Source organism: Delphinus delphis, chromosome 5 (genome assembly GCF_949987515.2).
Source record: "Delphinus delphis chromosome 5, mDelDel1.2, whole genome shotgun sequence".
Taxonomy (NCBI): Eukaryota; Metazoa; Chordata; class Mammalia; order Artiodactyla; family Delphinidae; genus Delphinus; species Delphinus delphis.
This window is the reverse complement of record NC_082687.1, coordinates 74570939-74589455: the sequence shown is the minus strand read 5'-3', so window position 1 is coordinate 74589455 and position 18517 is coordinate 74570939. Positions and strand designations below refer to the sequence as shown.

The following is an 18517-nucleotide window of genomic DNA, read 5'->3' as shown; positions in this document are numbered from 1 at the left end:
ACACGCCACAACTAGAGAAGAGAAAACCCGCACGCCACAACTAGAGAGAAGCTGTGCCTCAACGAAAGATCCCACATACCTTAATGCAGATCCCGTGTGCCTCAACTAAGACATGACACAGCCGAAAAAAAAAAAAAAAAGAATAAGCATATTAATCATTATCATTTCTTGAATAACTTAACTTTAAATACATGCAAAATTATCTTTGCAACCATTCTATAAGTTAGATACTACTTCTTAATTCCTAGAGCTTAGAGAAGCTAAGTAACTTGTCTAAAGTCACATAGCTAGTAATTAGTGGAACCAGAATCTGAACCCAGGTAATCTGATTGCAGAGTCCAAACCATACTGGCTGGAGAGAGAGAGGAACAGCAAAGTAGAGAAAGAGGGGAATGGATGTGGCATGTAAGCAAGAGTGGTAAATAGCTCAGTGTGTGACTAGAGGTAGGTTTATGGATGTGAGTGGTGAGAATTGAGAAAGGAAGAGTTGGTTCAGGTTAAATTATTAATATCCTTGTGTGTCATGATAAAGAGTTTGGATTCTGGCCTGTAGCTAATGGGTTCATTTAAGATTTAAGCTTAGGAATTATATAACTACAATTTAACATACAGAAACAAAGCTCTGGCTACATGTATAACAGGGATGCTGATAAAAAGATAATTAAGCAACTCTCTGCCATAACACAAATTGTAGCAGGAGATGGAGTTCTGGATCAAGAATGTTGGGAAAGGCTGTTTTTGCTTCCGTTTTCATCACTGCAGTCTACCTTAAAGCTATGGAAGTATTTTTAGCAATCACAGGATATTTTATTTATGGAAGTGATATATCTGGTTATCCTAATAGCATTTGGATTTGGTCTTTGTCCTCAATCTGATACTGTATGTTTATATAAGAATCTTTATAACTGTACATATACTTCAAGTTACTTTTTATATGATTAAATTATATTAAAATTCACAGTCCAAAATGTTTGCTATCTGGGTTTTGGAAAATCTTTTCTCCCTATACTCCCTGTATATACACAACACATACATTTTTCTAGGCTTCACATCTCTGATCTTTATATTTAATGATTGAATAATTGTCAGTAGCATTTATTACGGTAAATTCGAACTATGTAGGTATTTGGAAGGACTGTTTAGTCAAAAATAGTCTGTTCTCAGAAACATCTCAGTGTATAATATAGAACAGTAACTCATCCCCTTTATATTAATTTATTCTTTGATGTGCATTAATATATAATTATTTTTAATGTCCCTTGCTGTAGTTCTATGACATTAGGACATAGCACTACACAAATCTAATTCTTTTTTAAAATTTAATTTAATTCATTTATTTGGTTGCACTGGGTCTTAGTTGCAGCGCACAGACTCCTTAGTTGTGGCATGCGAACTCTTAGTTGTGGCATGCGTGTAGGATCTAGTTCCCTGACCAGACATCGAACCTGGGCCCCCTGCATGGGCAGCATGGAGTCTTATCCACTGTGCCACCAGGGAAGTTCCCACAAATCTAATTCTATGATAGTCCCAGAAGGCTTAATGTTTGATAACCCTCCCCTCTACCCCCACCCAAAGTGCCCCTGTGTTCTCATCCTCCCTCCCTCTCTCTCCCTCCCCCCCCCCCCGCTCTTGCTCTCTGTCTCTATCGTATTAAGCTTTCTGCAGCCACATACACCATTCTCAAGGAACTTGACTTTTTGTGGCATCCCTTCCTCATTTCTCATTCAAGGTTATCCTTGAGGTTTATTATTCAATTAGATTCCTGTTGTGAAAATGCTATGAATATAGGTCAAGAGTAAGTCCTGTATTCTCATTTATTAAAAATTTGGGCTATGACATTAAAAAAAAATCATTGGGTCTTCATGGTTATGCTAAACAGTTCTTGTTTTTCTTTTCTGTTATTTGGAATTTTGAGGTATGGGATAGTCAGAACTGGGAAGGACTTGATACATATTCATGAAAGTTCTTATCTTATCAAGAGTACACTGTTGCCATCTCTGATAATAATAACTGACCTATAATGAGGGCCTGCCACGTGCTAGGCACTGTGCTAAGTATTTTACACACATGACATTAATCACCACATTAATTGCAAGGTGAGCTGATCACATTTTACAGATGAGAAAACTGAGGCTGATGAGAGATTCAGTATCACACCTGAGGTCACACAGCTAGTAAGTGACAAAGCCTGAATTTTTTTTTTTTTTTTTTACAGTACGCGGGCCTCTCACTGTTGTGGCCTCTCCCGTTGAGGAGCACAGGCTCCGGACGCGCAGGCTCAGCGGCCATGGCTAACGGGCCCAGCCGCTCCGCGGCATGTGGGATCTTCCCAGACCGGGGCACGAACCCGTGTCCCCTGCATCGGCAGGCGGACTCTCAACCACTGCGCCACCAGGGAAGCCCCAGAGCCTGAATTGAACTTCGTTTGTCTGACTCTAAATCCTACACCTTTTTCACTACATAAAATTTGTCTCTCAGCCAGCAATTGTTTTAAATATTTGAGGAGGACTTCCCTGGTGGCGCAGTGGTTAAGAATCTGCCTGCCAATGCAGGGGACACGGGTTCGAGCCCTGATCTGGGAAGATTCCACATGCCGCGGAGCAACTAAGCCCGTGTGCCACGACTACTGAGCCTGTGCTCTAGAGCCCACGAGCTACAACTACTGAGCCCGTGTGCCACAACTACTGAAGCCCGCGTGCCTAGAGCCCGTGCTCCGCAACAAGAGAAGCCATGACAATGAGAAGCCCGCACACCACAATGAAGAGTAGCCCCCGCTCACCACAACTAAAGACAGCCCGCGTGCAGCAACGAAGACCCAGTGCAGCCATAAATAAATAAATTTTTAAAAAGAAAATATTTGAGGAGATACACAGCTATACAGAGACATCAAAAACTGAAGAAAAGAAGCAGGATTATTGGATTTCCATTTTTAAATATGGCAAATTTTAATTTTAGACTTCAAAAATTTGAAATAGAATTATAGAAGTATTTGTTAAAATTCTAATTGTTAATGTTTCTAGTGGAAAATTGATAGTCTTGTCTTCAATGCAGTACTTACCAAGAATGGATTTTCTGTTTCTAGTTTTAAGACAAAATTGGCTGCGGCATTGGCAAGATGTCGAATCAAACATGATGCCCTTTCAATTTACCACATTCTTCCAGAAAGAGTTAGGAACCAGGAACTAAGGGCCTCAACTTTGCCACTTTATGCTTGGATAAATACGTGTAAAATCAGGTAAGATTTCTAATCAAATTCTTTATTTAAGTCACTTGCCTTTCAAAATAATGTGATAAGAAGTATTACCTTTTTAATGGATGGGGGGCTCATCTGGGGGAGTGATTGGGGAATCATAGTTTAGTTCAGGATTTTATCACCAGATTACCAAAAGTAATTACATAAATGTGTTAACTTTTTTGTCTCTGTTTTTCAACTTATTGTTGGCTAAAATTATAAGTTCCATTAGATGCAATATTTGCAGTGATATTTTTATTTATTGTAGGAAAAAGATTCTAGTGTTAAATACACTTTTGATGTGTTATATTTGTAATTAAAACGTAATGTTATATCTTTACAGCCCTGAAGAAGTTTATCATAGTTTGAAGAAAAAAGGCTATAATAAAGTCAAATCTGTGTTGCATGTTCATAATAAAGTCTTTGCTGTGGATCAACATTGCTATGATGTCTTAATTTTTCCATCTCATCTTAAAAGTGATCTTCTAAATATAGATCTTTTCAAAGATTATAAACTTGTATTTCAGGTAAACTAACACTTACTTTCATTGTGATTCTCAGTAATCCTGTTCACCCAGAGAATTCCTCCACTTAAAAATAAAACCTAACAAATTGGTTATATTTTGTATAGGTTATCAAGGAAGTTTATAAGGCCTAATTTTCACCTTGAATAAAATTAATTCCCCTACAGCCAGTTTTCATTTTATACTTTGACATCTTTGCCCCATGTGAAGTGGGCATATTATAAAGAACATATTCTTCCTACACACCATAGATGGGGGAACTCTTATTGCCTACAGCTAAAAGGCTATATTTTTCTCTCCCAAGGGAGGATTCAAGAGAAGGCACAATGATTCCTTTTCTTCTTTCCATTTCTGGGGAAGATGCTAGTGCCATCCTGCATTTGAAAACGCAATGTGTAATACTTTCCCATTATCTCTTTACTATATTCCTACAGCTTTGATTTGTAAGATGTGTATATATAAACGGCTATCAATGCAGGAAGAGAATGTGAGGTATAATGTGGTTTCAATAGAATGAGAAATTAAAAGGAATCAGGTTAAATTAATTTTTATGTGCTTAGATTTCAATTCTTGCCTCAGATTCACCTTAGTTTTGTAAGGTTTATCCCTTCATAGTACGTGCATTCTTGGGCAGAGTCTCTTGGCCTTATTTTGTTGTGACACCTTATTGAGCACTGAGATCAGTTGCAGAAACTCATCTGTCCAGCCCCCTTTTATAAGCTTGTCAACCATCTTACTTTTAATCTCTGTGAACTAGCAGCCATTTAGATGACAGTGTAATGGGGAAGAAAGAATGGCAGTAGCAAATGGGTGCATTTTCATGAAGGCTTAAGAATGGGAGCTAAGGCAGGACATCAGTAGTCTATTAATCACATTTTGGGGATTTTGGCATTGCCTTATCACTGTATAAAAGTTAAATGATCACAGTCATAATTTAGGCTAAACAAAGTTAGGGTATTGTTTTAAATCAGTTTATATCAGTTATCTTTGTTAAGTTTATATTTTAACATATGTTAAGATGTTTTAAACTCGAATGCGTTAGGTATCTCTTCAGAATTTCTGCCAATACTTTGTTTTACCTGAGGCAAAAAGAAGTCAGTACATGCTTCTGGTCAAACCCTTCGAAATTCTAATTGTACCATTATCTTGTAGGACAAATCTCGAAGTCTCGCTGTCCATTCTGTGAAGGCTTTATTAAATATGGATGATGATATCTTAATGGTCAATACAGGTTCGTGGTACACAGTTGCCCATATGTCAGTCTTAACAAATAATAATGCCTCAAAAATATTTGTGTGTGGAGTACAATCACAGACTAAGGATCCTGACCTGAAGAACCTTTTCACAAAAATGGGATGTAAAAGTATGTACAAATATTTATTTGTTTGGTGGTAATGTTCTGTAAGATTTAGAAATGTTAAAAATATTTGAATTTGTTATCTCTCGTAATATAAAACTCTATATATGAACTATACTCCTAAAATCCCCACTAATCTGTATTATATCAGGCTGTTCTTGTTACTTAATATTGGTTAAACAACTGCAGTTTAAATTAATATATTGGCACTTTGGTATATTGCTTGACATTTACTGCATAATTTGAGTTTCAAACAATAATTAAAGTAACTGGTAGAAATTGTCATCTTCTAATAAATAAGAACACAATCACAGGAGTTCTTAAGGGACAAAGATAATATCTAGGACCAGATGCTAAGTCCTTAGGCTTCTTATTTTTAAAGAATTTTTCCACTGGATCATGCTGTGACAAAAGATAACATTTCATTATAGGTTCAGTGAAGCTGAAAAACTAAACGAATCTTTTGACAGATTCACAGCGTGAGCGAAAAGATAAGTAGAATCCAGGGCTTGACATGGAGAGGTAGACTGGTAAATACCCAGGATTTCATTGGAGCACAGAAGTATACCCTGGGTAGTGATCAGTCCTCTGATGAATTGAAGCCCAAATTCCAGTCATCTCAATTCCCAGTTGGATTAAGGTGATCTGGGATTGCCAGAGGCAAAAGTAAATTCTCTCTGGAAGAAAGTAACATCATCCTGGATCTCATATTATCTCCTAATTTTTTTCAAATTCTGTGTCTGGCACTCAAGAAAAAGAAAAATCAGACAAAATAGAAGAAAGATGTGAGTGAAATAAAGAGAAAAATACTGCAATAGAAGCAAACCCACAAAAGGGCCAGGTACTGGAGGTATCAGATGTGGACTTTAACTATGATTAATATGCTGAAGAGACTAAATGACAAACTGCAGAATTTCAGCAGAGAACTGGAAACTATAATTTTTAAAAAACTCAGAAGAAAATTCTAGAATTGAAAAATACAATATGTGAAATTAAGAAATAAACAGATTTAACAGTAGGTTAAAACTAAAAGAAGGAACAAGTGAACTGATCAGTCAGAAGAAACTATCCAGACTGAAGCATCAGGAGACAAAAGGATGACTAATATGGAAGAGACCACAAAATACACATGAGATTCAGTGATCCAGTGATGTCAGGTATGTTGTGATTGGGAACCCAGAAAGAGAAGAGAAAAGGAACTGGGAAAAAACAATATGTGAAATTGGGACTGGGAGTTTTTAAAAATTGATTAAAGTCACAGATTCAAGAAGTGCTATGAACTCCAATAAAAATAAATGTGTATAAATCACAGCAAGATCCTTTCTGACCCACCTCCTAGAGAGGTGGAAATAAAAACAAACACAAACAAATGGGACCTAATGAAACTTCAAAGCTTTTGCACAGCAAAGGAAACCATAAACAAGACCAAAAGACAACCCTCAGAATGGGAGAAAATATTTGCAAATGAAGCAACTGACAAAGGATTAATTTCCAAAATTTACAAGCAGCTCATGCAGCTCAATAACAAAAAAACAAACAACCCAATCCAAAAATGGGCAGAAGACCTAAATAGACATTTCTCCAAAGAAGATATACAGACTGCCAACAAACACATGAAAGGATGCTCAACATCACTAATCATTAGAGAAATGCAAATCAAAACTACAATGAGATATCATCTCACACCAGTCAGAATGGCCATCATCAAAAAATCTAGAAACAATAAATGCTGGAGAGGGTGTGGAGAAAAGGGAACACTCTTGCACTGCTGGTGGGAATGTGAATTGGTTCAGCCACTATGGAGAACAGTATGGAGGTTCCTTAAAAAACTAAAAATAGAACTACCATATGACCCAGCAATCCCACTACTGGGCATATACCTTGAGAAAACCAAAATTCAAAAAGAGTCATGTACCAAAATGTTCATTGCAGCTCTGTTTACAATAGCCCGGAGATGGAAACAAGTGCCCATCATCGGATGAATGGATAAAGAAGATGTGGCACATATATACAATGGAATATTACTCAGCCATAAAAAGAAACGAAATTGAGCTATTTGTAATGAGGTGGATAGACCTAGAGTCTGTCATACAGAGTGAAGTAAGTCAGAAAGAGAAAGACAAATACCGTATGCTAACACATATATATGGAATTTAAGAAAAAAAATGTCATGAAGAACCTAGGACTAAGACAGGAATAAAGACACAGACCTACTGGAGAACAGACTTGAGGATATGGGGAGGGGGAAGGGTGAGCTGTGACAAAGCGAGAGAGAGGCATGGACATATATACACTAACAAATGTAAGGTAGATAGCTAGTGGGAAGCAGCTGCATAGCACAGGGAGATCAGCTCGGTGCTTTGTGACCACCTAGAGGGGTGGGATAGGGAGGGTGGGAGGGAGGGAGACGCAAGAGGGAAGAGATATGGGAACATATGTATATGTATAACTGATTCACTTTGTTATAAAGCAGAAACTAACACACCACTGTAAAGCAATTATACCCCAATAAAGATGTTAAAAAATAAAAAAATAAAAAATAAATGTGTAAAAAACATAGTAGGCACATCATAGCATAATTGCTGAAAACGAAAGACAAAGAACAATGTTCAAAGCAACCAGGGAAATAATACATATTACCTTCGATGAGATAGCAATAAAACTAAAAATTAACTTTTCAACAGAAACAACTGAGGCCAGAGACAAACAATATCTTCATAGTGCAGAAAGAAAATGTCAGGCTAGATTTCTATACACAGCAAAAATTTCCTTTGAAATAAAGATACTCTCAGAAAAAGAGAGTGAATTTGTTACCAGCAGATACAATAAAGGGTTTACTAAAGATTATTGTTTGAGTAGAAGGAATATTGTCTCATACAGAAGGTTGTAGATGCTGGAAGAAATGAAGAGCAATGGAAAAGGTTAGTACATAGGTAAATCTAAATAATTGTAGTCTAGTGTCTTGTGGGACTGTAAACTAATGTCTTGTGGAGCTAACAATATTTGTGTTATATGTAATTAAAATACATTACAACAATTGCACATAGTTTAGAGAAGGGAATGGAATTAATGTGTTCTGTCATCCTTGCTTTGTCTAAGAAATGATAAAAGTAGTAAATTATTAAGTCAGTGGTATGTGTTATAATATCAGAGGCAAACAATAAACAAATAATAAAAGAATGTAAAACTAATAGCTAAGGGGGAGGGGTGGAATATGGAATTGGAATCACCATAGGAATGTATAAAAGGCAAGACAAATAGAAAGGAAGTAGGTAGATTAAACTTTACAAAAAATATGTATTTATAAATCAATAAGTAAACATTAAATATGCATGAGTAATACTTGAATTACAAGACAAAGAACATCAATACTGGATTTTTAAAGATCAACTTTAAAATGCAATTTATAAGAGATACCCCTTACATAAAAGGATATTCAAAAAAAAAAACTTAGAAGGACAGAAAAAGATATTCAGTGAACATACTAACAAAAGGAGCTACAGACAAAGTAGTGTTATGTCAAGAAAACTTACTAGAAATATAGCATGTTTAAGTCATCAGGAAAATATACCAGTACTAAGAAGTATGTACATAATAACGTAGTCTCAAAATATATAAAGCCACATTATCTAGAATCAGCAGGTAAAATGCTCTGTGTATAGAAAATTCTAAAGAATCCATGAAAAAATACAGATTTAATGCAATCCCTATAAAAACCCTAGCTGGCTTTTTTGCAGAAATTGACATTCTGTCCTAAAATTCACATGGAAATCCGAGGGACCTGAAGTAGCCAAAGCAGTCTTGAAAAAGAACGAAGTTATAGGACTCACACTTCCTGATTTCAAAATTCACTACACAGCTTTAGTTATCAAGACAATGCGGGACTGGCATAAAGATAAACATGTAGATCAGTGGATAGAATTGAGAATCCAGAAGTAAAATCTTACATTTACGGTCAATTGATTTTTGACAAGTGCGCCAAGACCATTCAACAAGGGAAGAATAGTCTTTTCAACAAATGGTGCTGGGATAACTGGATATCCACGTGCAAAAGAATGAAGTTGGACCCTTACTTCAAATCATACACAAAAATTAACTCAAACTGGATCAAAGACCTAATTATAAGAGGTAAAACTATAAAACTTCTAGAAGAAAACACAGGAGTAAAACTTTGTGACTTTGAATTTGGCAGTGTGTTGTTAAACACAACAAAAGAAAAGATAAATTGAACTTCATCTAAATGAAAAACTTTTGTTCTTCAAAGGTCACTATCAAGAAAGTGAAAAGACAACCCACAGAATGGGAGAAAATATTTGCAAATCATGTATGTAATAAGGGACTTGTATCTAGAATATGTAAACAATAATAAGACATATATCACAATTTAAAAATGGGTAAAGTATATTAATTTAATTCAGCTCTTCAAGAAAAAAGTTTATAAAACAATTCAGTTATCAGTAATGGGCAAGGAGATATTACTACAGATCCTAGAGACATTTAAAACATAATAAAAAGATACTATGAGCAAACTTGAACATTTAAATGACATTGGCATATTCCTGGAACAACACAACTTACCAAAACTGACAGAAGAAGAAATAGAAAATCTGAATACTCTTGTATCTATTAAGATCTTAAAACTAGTGGATATAAATGTCTATTAAATTCATAATTGAAAATCTCCCCACTCACAAAGCAAAAAATTTAAAAACCTTTAGTCCTTTAAGGAAGAAATAATACTCTTTCAGAGAATAGAAAAAGAAGGATTACTTCCCAGTTAATTTATAACCTTGATATCAAAAACTTGAAATGGATATTAAAGGAAGGAAAATTATAGGCTAGTGCCACTCATTAGCATATTTGTAAAAATAAGTGTTAGCTAGCTGAAATAAGTATTAGCAAACTGTATTTAGAAATATATAAGAATAGTACATTATAAATAAGCTGGATTCTAGGAATACAAAGTTGGTTTAACTCTTAAAAATCAATGTATGTAATCATGTTAATAGGAGAACAATTTTATGGTCATCTCAATAGATGCAGAAAAGAAATTTGATAAAATTTAACATTCATTTATTATATATATACACAGCAAATATCATACTTGATGGTATGTTTAAAGCTTTCTGGTATCAGGGATTAGATAAGCATGCCTGCCATCACCACTTCTAATCAACATTGTACTGGGAATCATAGGCAGTACAGTAAGGAAAGAAAAGAAGAAATAGAAGATATAATGTTTGGAAAGGAAGAAATAAAATTGTGTTTAATTTATGGGTGACATGATTATATATGTGGAAAAAACAAAGTAATCTATAAACTATAGATTTCACGTATGCCTTTTTAAAATTAATTTTTATTGGGGTATGGTTGATTTACAATGTTGTGTTAATTTCCGCTGTACAGCAAAGTGAATCAGTTACACGTATGACTTTTGCAGTGTTGCTAGATACAAGGTCAGCATACAAATTCAGTTTCTGTACACCAATAACAAAAATTTGAAAATGAAGCAGATACCTTTTACAATGAACAAAAATCCGTAAAACTTTTAGGAATACATCTAGTAAAAGATGTGTAAGACCTCCTCATAAAACTTATGGAACATTATTGAAAGAAAGAAAGAAGACCTAAATAAATGGAAACAACAGACCGTGTTCATGAATTGGAATACTAAATGTCATAAAGATGAGTTTCTTCTCCAAGTTGATCTGTATTGATTCAATTCAATCCTCTTGATGCTACAGGATATTAAGGAAGAGAAGGTCTTTTTAGTAAATGGTGCTGGGAAAAAATGACCCCTGCTTCACACCATCTACACAAATCTAGAATGTATTATAGGAGAAAACTTCTTGACTGGGGCTGGTAAAGGTTTCTTAAACAGGGCACATAAAGCACTCATCATAAAAGAAAAGATTGATAAATTGGACTACAGTAAAATTTTTTAAAATTCAAGGACTTCTATGCATTAAGAGTACAAAGGCAAACTGTAGAGCGGGAATATATAAACTGATGAAGAGGTTTTTTTTGCCACAGTATACAAAGAATTCTTACAAATTAACAATAAAAAAGACAGCCCAGTTGGAAAATGTACAAGAGACATGACCAGGCATTTCACAAAAGAGGATATACAAATACCAAAAAAACTTATGTAAAAGTACCTTAACCCCATTAGTAATCGAGGAAATGCAGTTCAAATCACAACTTACCACCACATATCCACAGAATGATTAAAATTAAAAAGATGGCAGTACCATGTGCTGGCAAAGTAAGGAGCATTAGGAATGCTCAGACACTGTTGGTTGGACTGTAAATTTGTACAGTGACTTTGGAAAACTAGCATTAATCACTAAAATTGAAAAAATACATGCCCTTATGATCCAGCACTTCCAGGTTTATTACCCCTTTGAATTTTTACCTAGTTAACCAGAGAGAATAGGAACCACTGGGTAACTAAGCAGTAGAGGAAGGGAAGTTTCTTCTTTTAGAAGCATTCCAGGTGATAAATGAAAAAGGGAAGACGGGAGTAGAATACGACTATTTTGCAACCCCTTTGCTGGTACCATAAAGGCAATTTAATGGATGAATGTGACCCCACTTGTGAAGTAGTTTTGTGCTCCCCACCCACCAAGAAAAAAAAAGAACTTGAATCTAATTAAGCTCTAAAGATCCAGCTACTAATAAACTACACTTTAGGAAAGTAATTAGCAAAATCCAGACTGTGGGAAATTCTAGTAGTACAAAAAAAACATGTTTCATTAAGAAATAAATGATAAGAAAAAATGGAGAGGGTACCTATAAACAAAAAGAAATTTAAAAGACATCAACTAATTGCAATGTATGTACCTTATGTAAATCCTGATTTAAACAAACTATAAAAAAAAATTTGACAAGTGTGAGACTATTGGAAAATTTGAGCCACGATTGTATGCCATTATTATTTGATGATAACAAATTACTTTTTAAAATGTATGGGGCTGTATTTTTAAAGGGGTTCTTATCTTTTAGTGATATATGGTGAAATATTTTATAGATTCAAAATAATATGGGGGAGTGGAAGTGGGTGTGGATATAGATGAAACAAGATTGGGAATGAATGGTTTATTGTTGAAGCACCATAATGGGTACTTGAGAATTTATTACATATTATGTCTATTTTTGACATAATATGTTTAAACTTTTACAATAAAAAGTTAAAAATAGGGGAAAAAAGAAAAAGGCCCACTTGATTAAAATTTTTTTTTCAAAAGAGACAATAGAAAGAGAGAAGAATTGATCAGACAAGAGAAGGGTTGGGTAGGGCAATTTCAAGAGCGACTCCTCAGCAGATGAGGGGAATGGGAGCCATTGCAGAAGTGAAGGGGTGGCCCTAAGATAGGATCACAGATAGTTATAACCTGAGGGAAGGCAGATACTCTTAAACTAAATTATAAGGTCCCTGAGGACCTTTAGACTGTGCCTAAATAAAAATTATAAAATGCTAAGTGAAAATATAAATGCTAATAAAAATTTTTTTTCTGGGAAAAATAGAATATAAAAGGGGTTAAAAAATCGGAAGGGAAGTAACCAATACTGAGCATTTACTGTATACTAGGCACCATGCTAAGCCTAACTGCTTTATCTCAATCTTCACTACAATTAGATGAGGTGTAGGCTTTATTATCCCATTTTACAAATAAGGAAATTGAGGCTTAGAGAGATTGTCACACAGATAGTAAATAGTGAAGTTGGGAGTCAAACTTGGGTATTTCTGCCTCTAAAAGCCATTTCCCTCCACTATACCATACTGCTTTAAATGCAATCTGAAGTTCAGAATGGAAAATTTAAATTATATTTTATGTAGAAGATATTTAAACTTCAAAATCATTCTCTCAAGTAAAGGAGAAAGAACTCTATTAAGAGAATTCACGCATTAACTTTAGGATGTTATCAGAAAATAATCCTCTTTTCTGACTGCATTAAAATGACTTTTTGTGGGGTTGAGGATTTAAAAATGAACAATGATAAATAGATATAATTACATACTGATTAAGATTTTTAATTAATATTTTTACATACATTTTCTGTGTTTTTTCTCCCAGATATTGAAATACTTCACGAGACATTTATTAACCTTGAATCAAAGGATCATAGGTTACAGAAAGTTAAAGTGATTCTGCTGCTACCTCGTTGTTCAGGACTGGGTGTTAGCAATCCAGTAGAATTTATTTTAAATGAGCATGAAGGTACTTGCTTTAACTTTTAATTTCTAAATTATTGAAATTTTAATATTTTTAAAATGAAATTATTTAAAATCATTAAGATGACATATCAGATACATCTGATTAATGAATAACTACCATATATAGAGCACTTAATATGGATAAAGTATTTTACATCCATTACCTCATTTAATCTTTATTATACCAGTTCTGTGAGATACGGGCAAGGGGAATATTCAAAATGTTCAATAGTTAGAGTGATGTAGGCAATCAGAACAGATGCTAGTATGCTGTTCTGGCATATACCAGAGCTCAGAATATAGGCATTAACATTTATCAGCATTTTATAGATAAAAAAACTGAAACTCAAAAAGATTCATTCATTTATATAGTCACATAACTACTTGGTAAGAGAGCTAGGATTCAGATTTAGATCTGCCTGACTCTAGAGTCTGTGCTCCAAGATGATCCCAATTAAATCATGATCAGACTATTTCAAACTCAAGACTTCTTTAACCCCCAGTATGTATGTTTTATGATACGAATATCTCAGATTAAATATTCTGAGAATATTTTATTTGCTTCTTTAATAAATTAAGAAATATTATTTAACATTAACATTTATTGAGCACTTACGTATAAGGCACTGAACTAAATCCTTTGCTTGGATTACTTCATCAAATCCTCACAAGAACTCAATGAATTGGTTACTCATTATTTCTCTTTTATAAATACGGAATCTGAGGCTCAAGAGATGTTGAAGCCACTCAGAGTCTTTTGACTGGTAAGTGTCAGAGCCTGGATTCAAACACTACTGCTCTGACTCTGGCCCTTTGAATCATGCTGTTAATCACAGTATGTTAACTGAAATTGCTTCTTACTCTAATCCCTTGTTTATAGTGAAAGGCATAGGTACGGTTAACTAGAATATTAGACAAAGAGGACATTCCACCAACATTCAGAATATGTTGAGTAACTGTTTTCTATTTCTAGCAAGGACAGAATCTAAAATGAAGAAAAAGTAATTGAGGGAAAGAAACTAATATTTATGGAGCGCAACTATGCCCCAGTCAATATCTAGGAAGTGTTCATGCATTATAACTTAATATTCACAATAACTTTGTGAGGATAGTGTTATTTAATTATCTCTGTTTTATAAAGGGGAAAAAACCCCCCAAGATTGAGACAAATTTAGCAAGTTGCCTGAGGTCATGTAGCTAGATTCAAAGCTGGGATTCAAATTCAGATTAGTTAGCACATTCCACTATGCTACACTATAGAAAGAATTCCACTATACCAGTGGTCCCCAACCTTTTTGGCACCAGGGACTGGTTTCGTGGAAGACGGTTTTTCCACAGACCGGTGGTTGGGGTGGGGGTGGGGGTATGGTTTTGGGATGATTCAAGCACACTACATTTTTTGTGCGCTTTTTTTTTTTTTAATTTAAAAAATTTATTTATTTATTTTTGACTGTGTTGGGTCTTCGTTGCTGCTCACGGGCTGTCTCTAGTTGTGGCGAGCGGAGGCTACTCTTCGTTGTGGTGTGCGGGCTTCTCATTGCGGTGGCTTCTCTTGTTGTGTAGCATGGGTTCAAGGCATGCAGGCTTCAGTAGTTGTGGCACACAGACTCAGTAGTTTTGACTCGTGGGCTCTAGAGTGCAGGTTCAGTAGTTGTGACGCACGGGCTTAGTTGCTCCGCTTAGTTGCTTAGTTGCTCTTAGTTGCTTAGATCTTCCTGGACCAGGGCTCGAACCCGTGTCCCCTGCATTGCCAGGCTGATTCTTAACCACTCCGCCACCAGGGAAGTCCAGCAGGCGATTCTTAACCACTGCGCCACTAGGGAAGTCCTTATTGTACACTTTATTTCTATTATTGTTACGTTGTAATATATAATGAATAATTATACAACTCACCATAATGCAGAATCAGTGGGAGCCCTGAGATTGTTTTCCTGCAACTAGATGTTCCCATCTGGGAGTGATGGGAGACAGTGACACCCGAAGTGTGTTGCTTATGTCCAGTCTACTCCGTAAGATGCAGCTTAATTGTCACTTGCCACTCACTGATAGGGATTTTTTTTTTTAACATCTTTATTGGAGTATAATTGCTTTACAATGCTGTGTTAGTTTCTGCTTTATAGCAAAGTGAATCAGTTATACATATGTTCCCATATCTCTTCCCTCTTGCGTCTCCCTCCCTCCCACCCTCCCTATCCCACCCCTCTAAGCGGTCACAAAGCACCGAGCTGATCTCCCTGTGCTATGCGGCTGCTTCCCACTAGCTATTTTACGTTTGGTAGTGTATATATGTCCATGCCACTCTCTCACTTTGTCACAGCTTACGCTTCCCTCTCCCCATATCCTCAAGTCCATTCTCTAGTAGGTCTGCGTCTTTATTCCTGTCTTACCTCTAGGTTCTTCGTGACCTTTTTTTTTTTCTTAGATTCCATATATATGTGTTAGCATATGGTATTTGTTTTTCTCTTACTTTACTCTGTATGACAAACTCTAAGTCCATCCACCTCACTACAAATAACTCAATTTCGTTTCTTTTTATGGCTGAGTAATATTCCATTGTATGTATGTGCCACATCTTCTTTATCCATTCATCTGTTGATGGACACTTAGGTTGCTTCCATGTCCTGGCTGTTGTAAATAGAGCTGCAATGAACATTGTGGTACATGACTCTTTTTGAATTATGGTTTTCTCAGGGTATATGCCCAGTAGAGGGATTGCTGGGTCGTATGGTAGTTCTATTTTTAGTTTTTTAAGGAACCTCCATACTGTTCTCCATAGTGGCTGTATCAATTTACATTCCCACCAACAGTGCAAGAGGGTTCCCTTTTCTCCACACCCTCTCCAGCATTTATTGTTTGTAGATTTTTTGATGATGGCCATTCTGACCTGTGTGAGATGATATCGCATTCGTAGTTTTGATTTGCATTTCTCTAATGATTAATGATGTTGAGCATTCTTTCATGTGTTTGTTGACAATCTGTATAACTGATAGGGATTTGATATGAGTCTGCAAGCAATTGATTTATTATGGTCTCTGTGCAGTCAAACCTCTCTGCTAATGATAATCTGTATTTGTAGCCGCTCCCCAGCGCTAGCATCACTGCCTCAGCTCCACCTCAGATCATCAGGCATTAGATTCTCTTAAGGACCACGCAACCTAGATCCCTCGCATGTGCAGTTCACAGTAGGGTTCACATTCCTATGAGAATCTAATGCTGCCCCTGATCTGACGGGAGGTGGAGCTCAGGTGGTAATGTGAGTGACGGGGAGAGGCTGTAAATACAGATGAAGCTTCACTCTCTCGCCCACTGCTCACCTCCTGCTGTGTGGCCCAGTTCCTAACAGGCCACGGACCACTAGTGGTCCGTGGCTGGGGGTTGGGGACCCCTGCACTATGCCACAAAATTTTTAACTGGGCTTATACTGAACTATGTGGAATTCTGTCTTGCTACAGAAAATTTCTTTCCAAGACTAACCAACTCAGATGGGAGTATGGTGGACTGAGAAAATTCCCATACTAACTTTGGGAAATGATCAAAGAAGAATTAGATTTTGTAAGAAGAGGGGACGAAATAGCTGCAGCTACAATAAGCATTCCAGTTAAGAGAACTAGAACTTAGAACTACTGTGAGACTCTGGCCTTATCCTGGGTCATCTTGAAGTGGGAATGCAGAACAAAATAAACCATAGGTAAAAATCATTTAGAGGCTGGGGTGTGGGTGAAGCACAAAGGTAACTACAAATGACAAAAAGAGGGAAAGTAAAAAGTTTCCTAGATATTGATAATATTTTGAAATCCTTGAAGAGGTGACCGGATAAGCCAAGAAGTGGTCTTTGGCAAACCTGGAAAAAAGGAGGGTTTTGAAGGAAACTGTACTTTGATGAGGTAATAGCCAGAGCAAATAAGGAACTGCTGACCTAGTGATTATGGTAGAAATATTAGTCATAAATTTAGTGGGGATGAATCCAAAAGACTTAGATTCGTGAGAAATCATGAATTAGTTTGAAAAACAATTTAACATTGGAAAACATTACAACCAATTTTAGAATGTTTATCATAAACATTATCATATTTGAGGAATGTATGAAGTCGATCTCTGCTAACAACTTAGAATTATTTTAAAATGGGGTGAAAAGGTAAGCTGATATGGTTTAGAGTATAATAATGGGTAAATAGTCCTTTAAAAAGTGATGAAAGAGAAAAATGTAAAGTGTAAAACTAAATTGGGAAGAAATGGAGTTTAATTAACCTTTAGTGATATTACTGGAGTGGGGAATAGCCAAATATATGGTATAAATAGTTGGCTTTCATACTGCAGGGAGTTACTGAGAGGCAGAATAAAACAGGGGTTAGCAGGTTGGTCAGATTGCCAAGCTAGAACCTGGCTCTCAACTAGTAGCCATGTGACCTTAGACAAGTTGTTTAATGTATGCTTGAACAGTTTTTTCAATGTTAAAATGAATAATAATGCTTCAAGGGTTGTTGAATAAAATAATCTATTTAGAGTAGTATTCAATATATCTTAGTTAATATTATCAAGAAATATGTTAAAAATAGTTTCAGGGGCTTCCCTGGTGGTGCAGTGGTTGAGAGTCCACCTGCTGATGCAGGGGACACGAATTCGTGCCCTGGTCCGGGAAAATCCCACATGCCGCGGAGCGGCTAGGCCTGTGAGCCATGGCCGCTGAGCCTGCGCGTCCAGAGCCTGTGCTCCGCAACGGGAGAGGCCACAACAGTGAGAGGCCTGCGTACCGCAAAAAAAAAAAAAAAAAAAAAAAAAAAAAATATATATATATATATATATAATTTCAGAAATTTAAAGAATTACTATAAGAGTTTCTTTCTTTCTTTCTTTTTATTAATTTTATTTATTTATTTTTGGCTGCATTGGGTCTTCGTTGCTGCACATGGGCCCTCTAGTTTTTTCTTCCAAAATTTCTTTCAGTAAGTTAATGTTTTTAACTGTATCCTTTTGTGTTCTTTCTTACTCAGATCTGACTATAGCCCATCAGTTTCTACCTTGGAAAATAAATCTTTTTTTCCTCTATTAGTACCCAGACTGACTGTATTTTGTTTTTTATACCTAAATGACTTATTTTGCTGGTTGGGTGACTATATCATAAGAACTTGGAGAAAAAAGGAAAAATAATATTAAAACTAAGCAAAATTACCTTTATCAATTCAGTT

At 35.8% G+C, this 18517-nt stretch overlaps 1 protein-coding gene across 1 annotated transcript in view; it reads left to right on the top strand.

Moving 5' to 3' along the window:
• NSUN7 (NOP2/Sun RNA methyltransferase family member 7) overlaps positions 1-18517 on the top strand; it is a 60985-nt gene that overhangs the window by 21186 nt on the left and 21282 nt on the right. Inside the window, exons 5-8 of the mRNA XM_060012666.1 lie at positions 3083-3235; positions 3576-3759; positions 4909-5119; positions 13192-13335. Coding sequence (XP_059868649.1) covers positions 3083-3235; positions 3576-3759; positions 4909-5119; positions 13192-13335 — 692 coding nt within the window. The remainder of the gene's footprint in view (positions 1-3082; positions 3236-3575; positions 3760-4908; positions 5120-13191; positions 13336-18517) is intronic.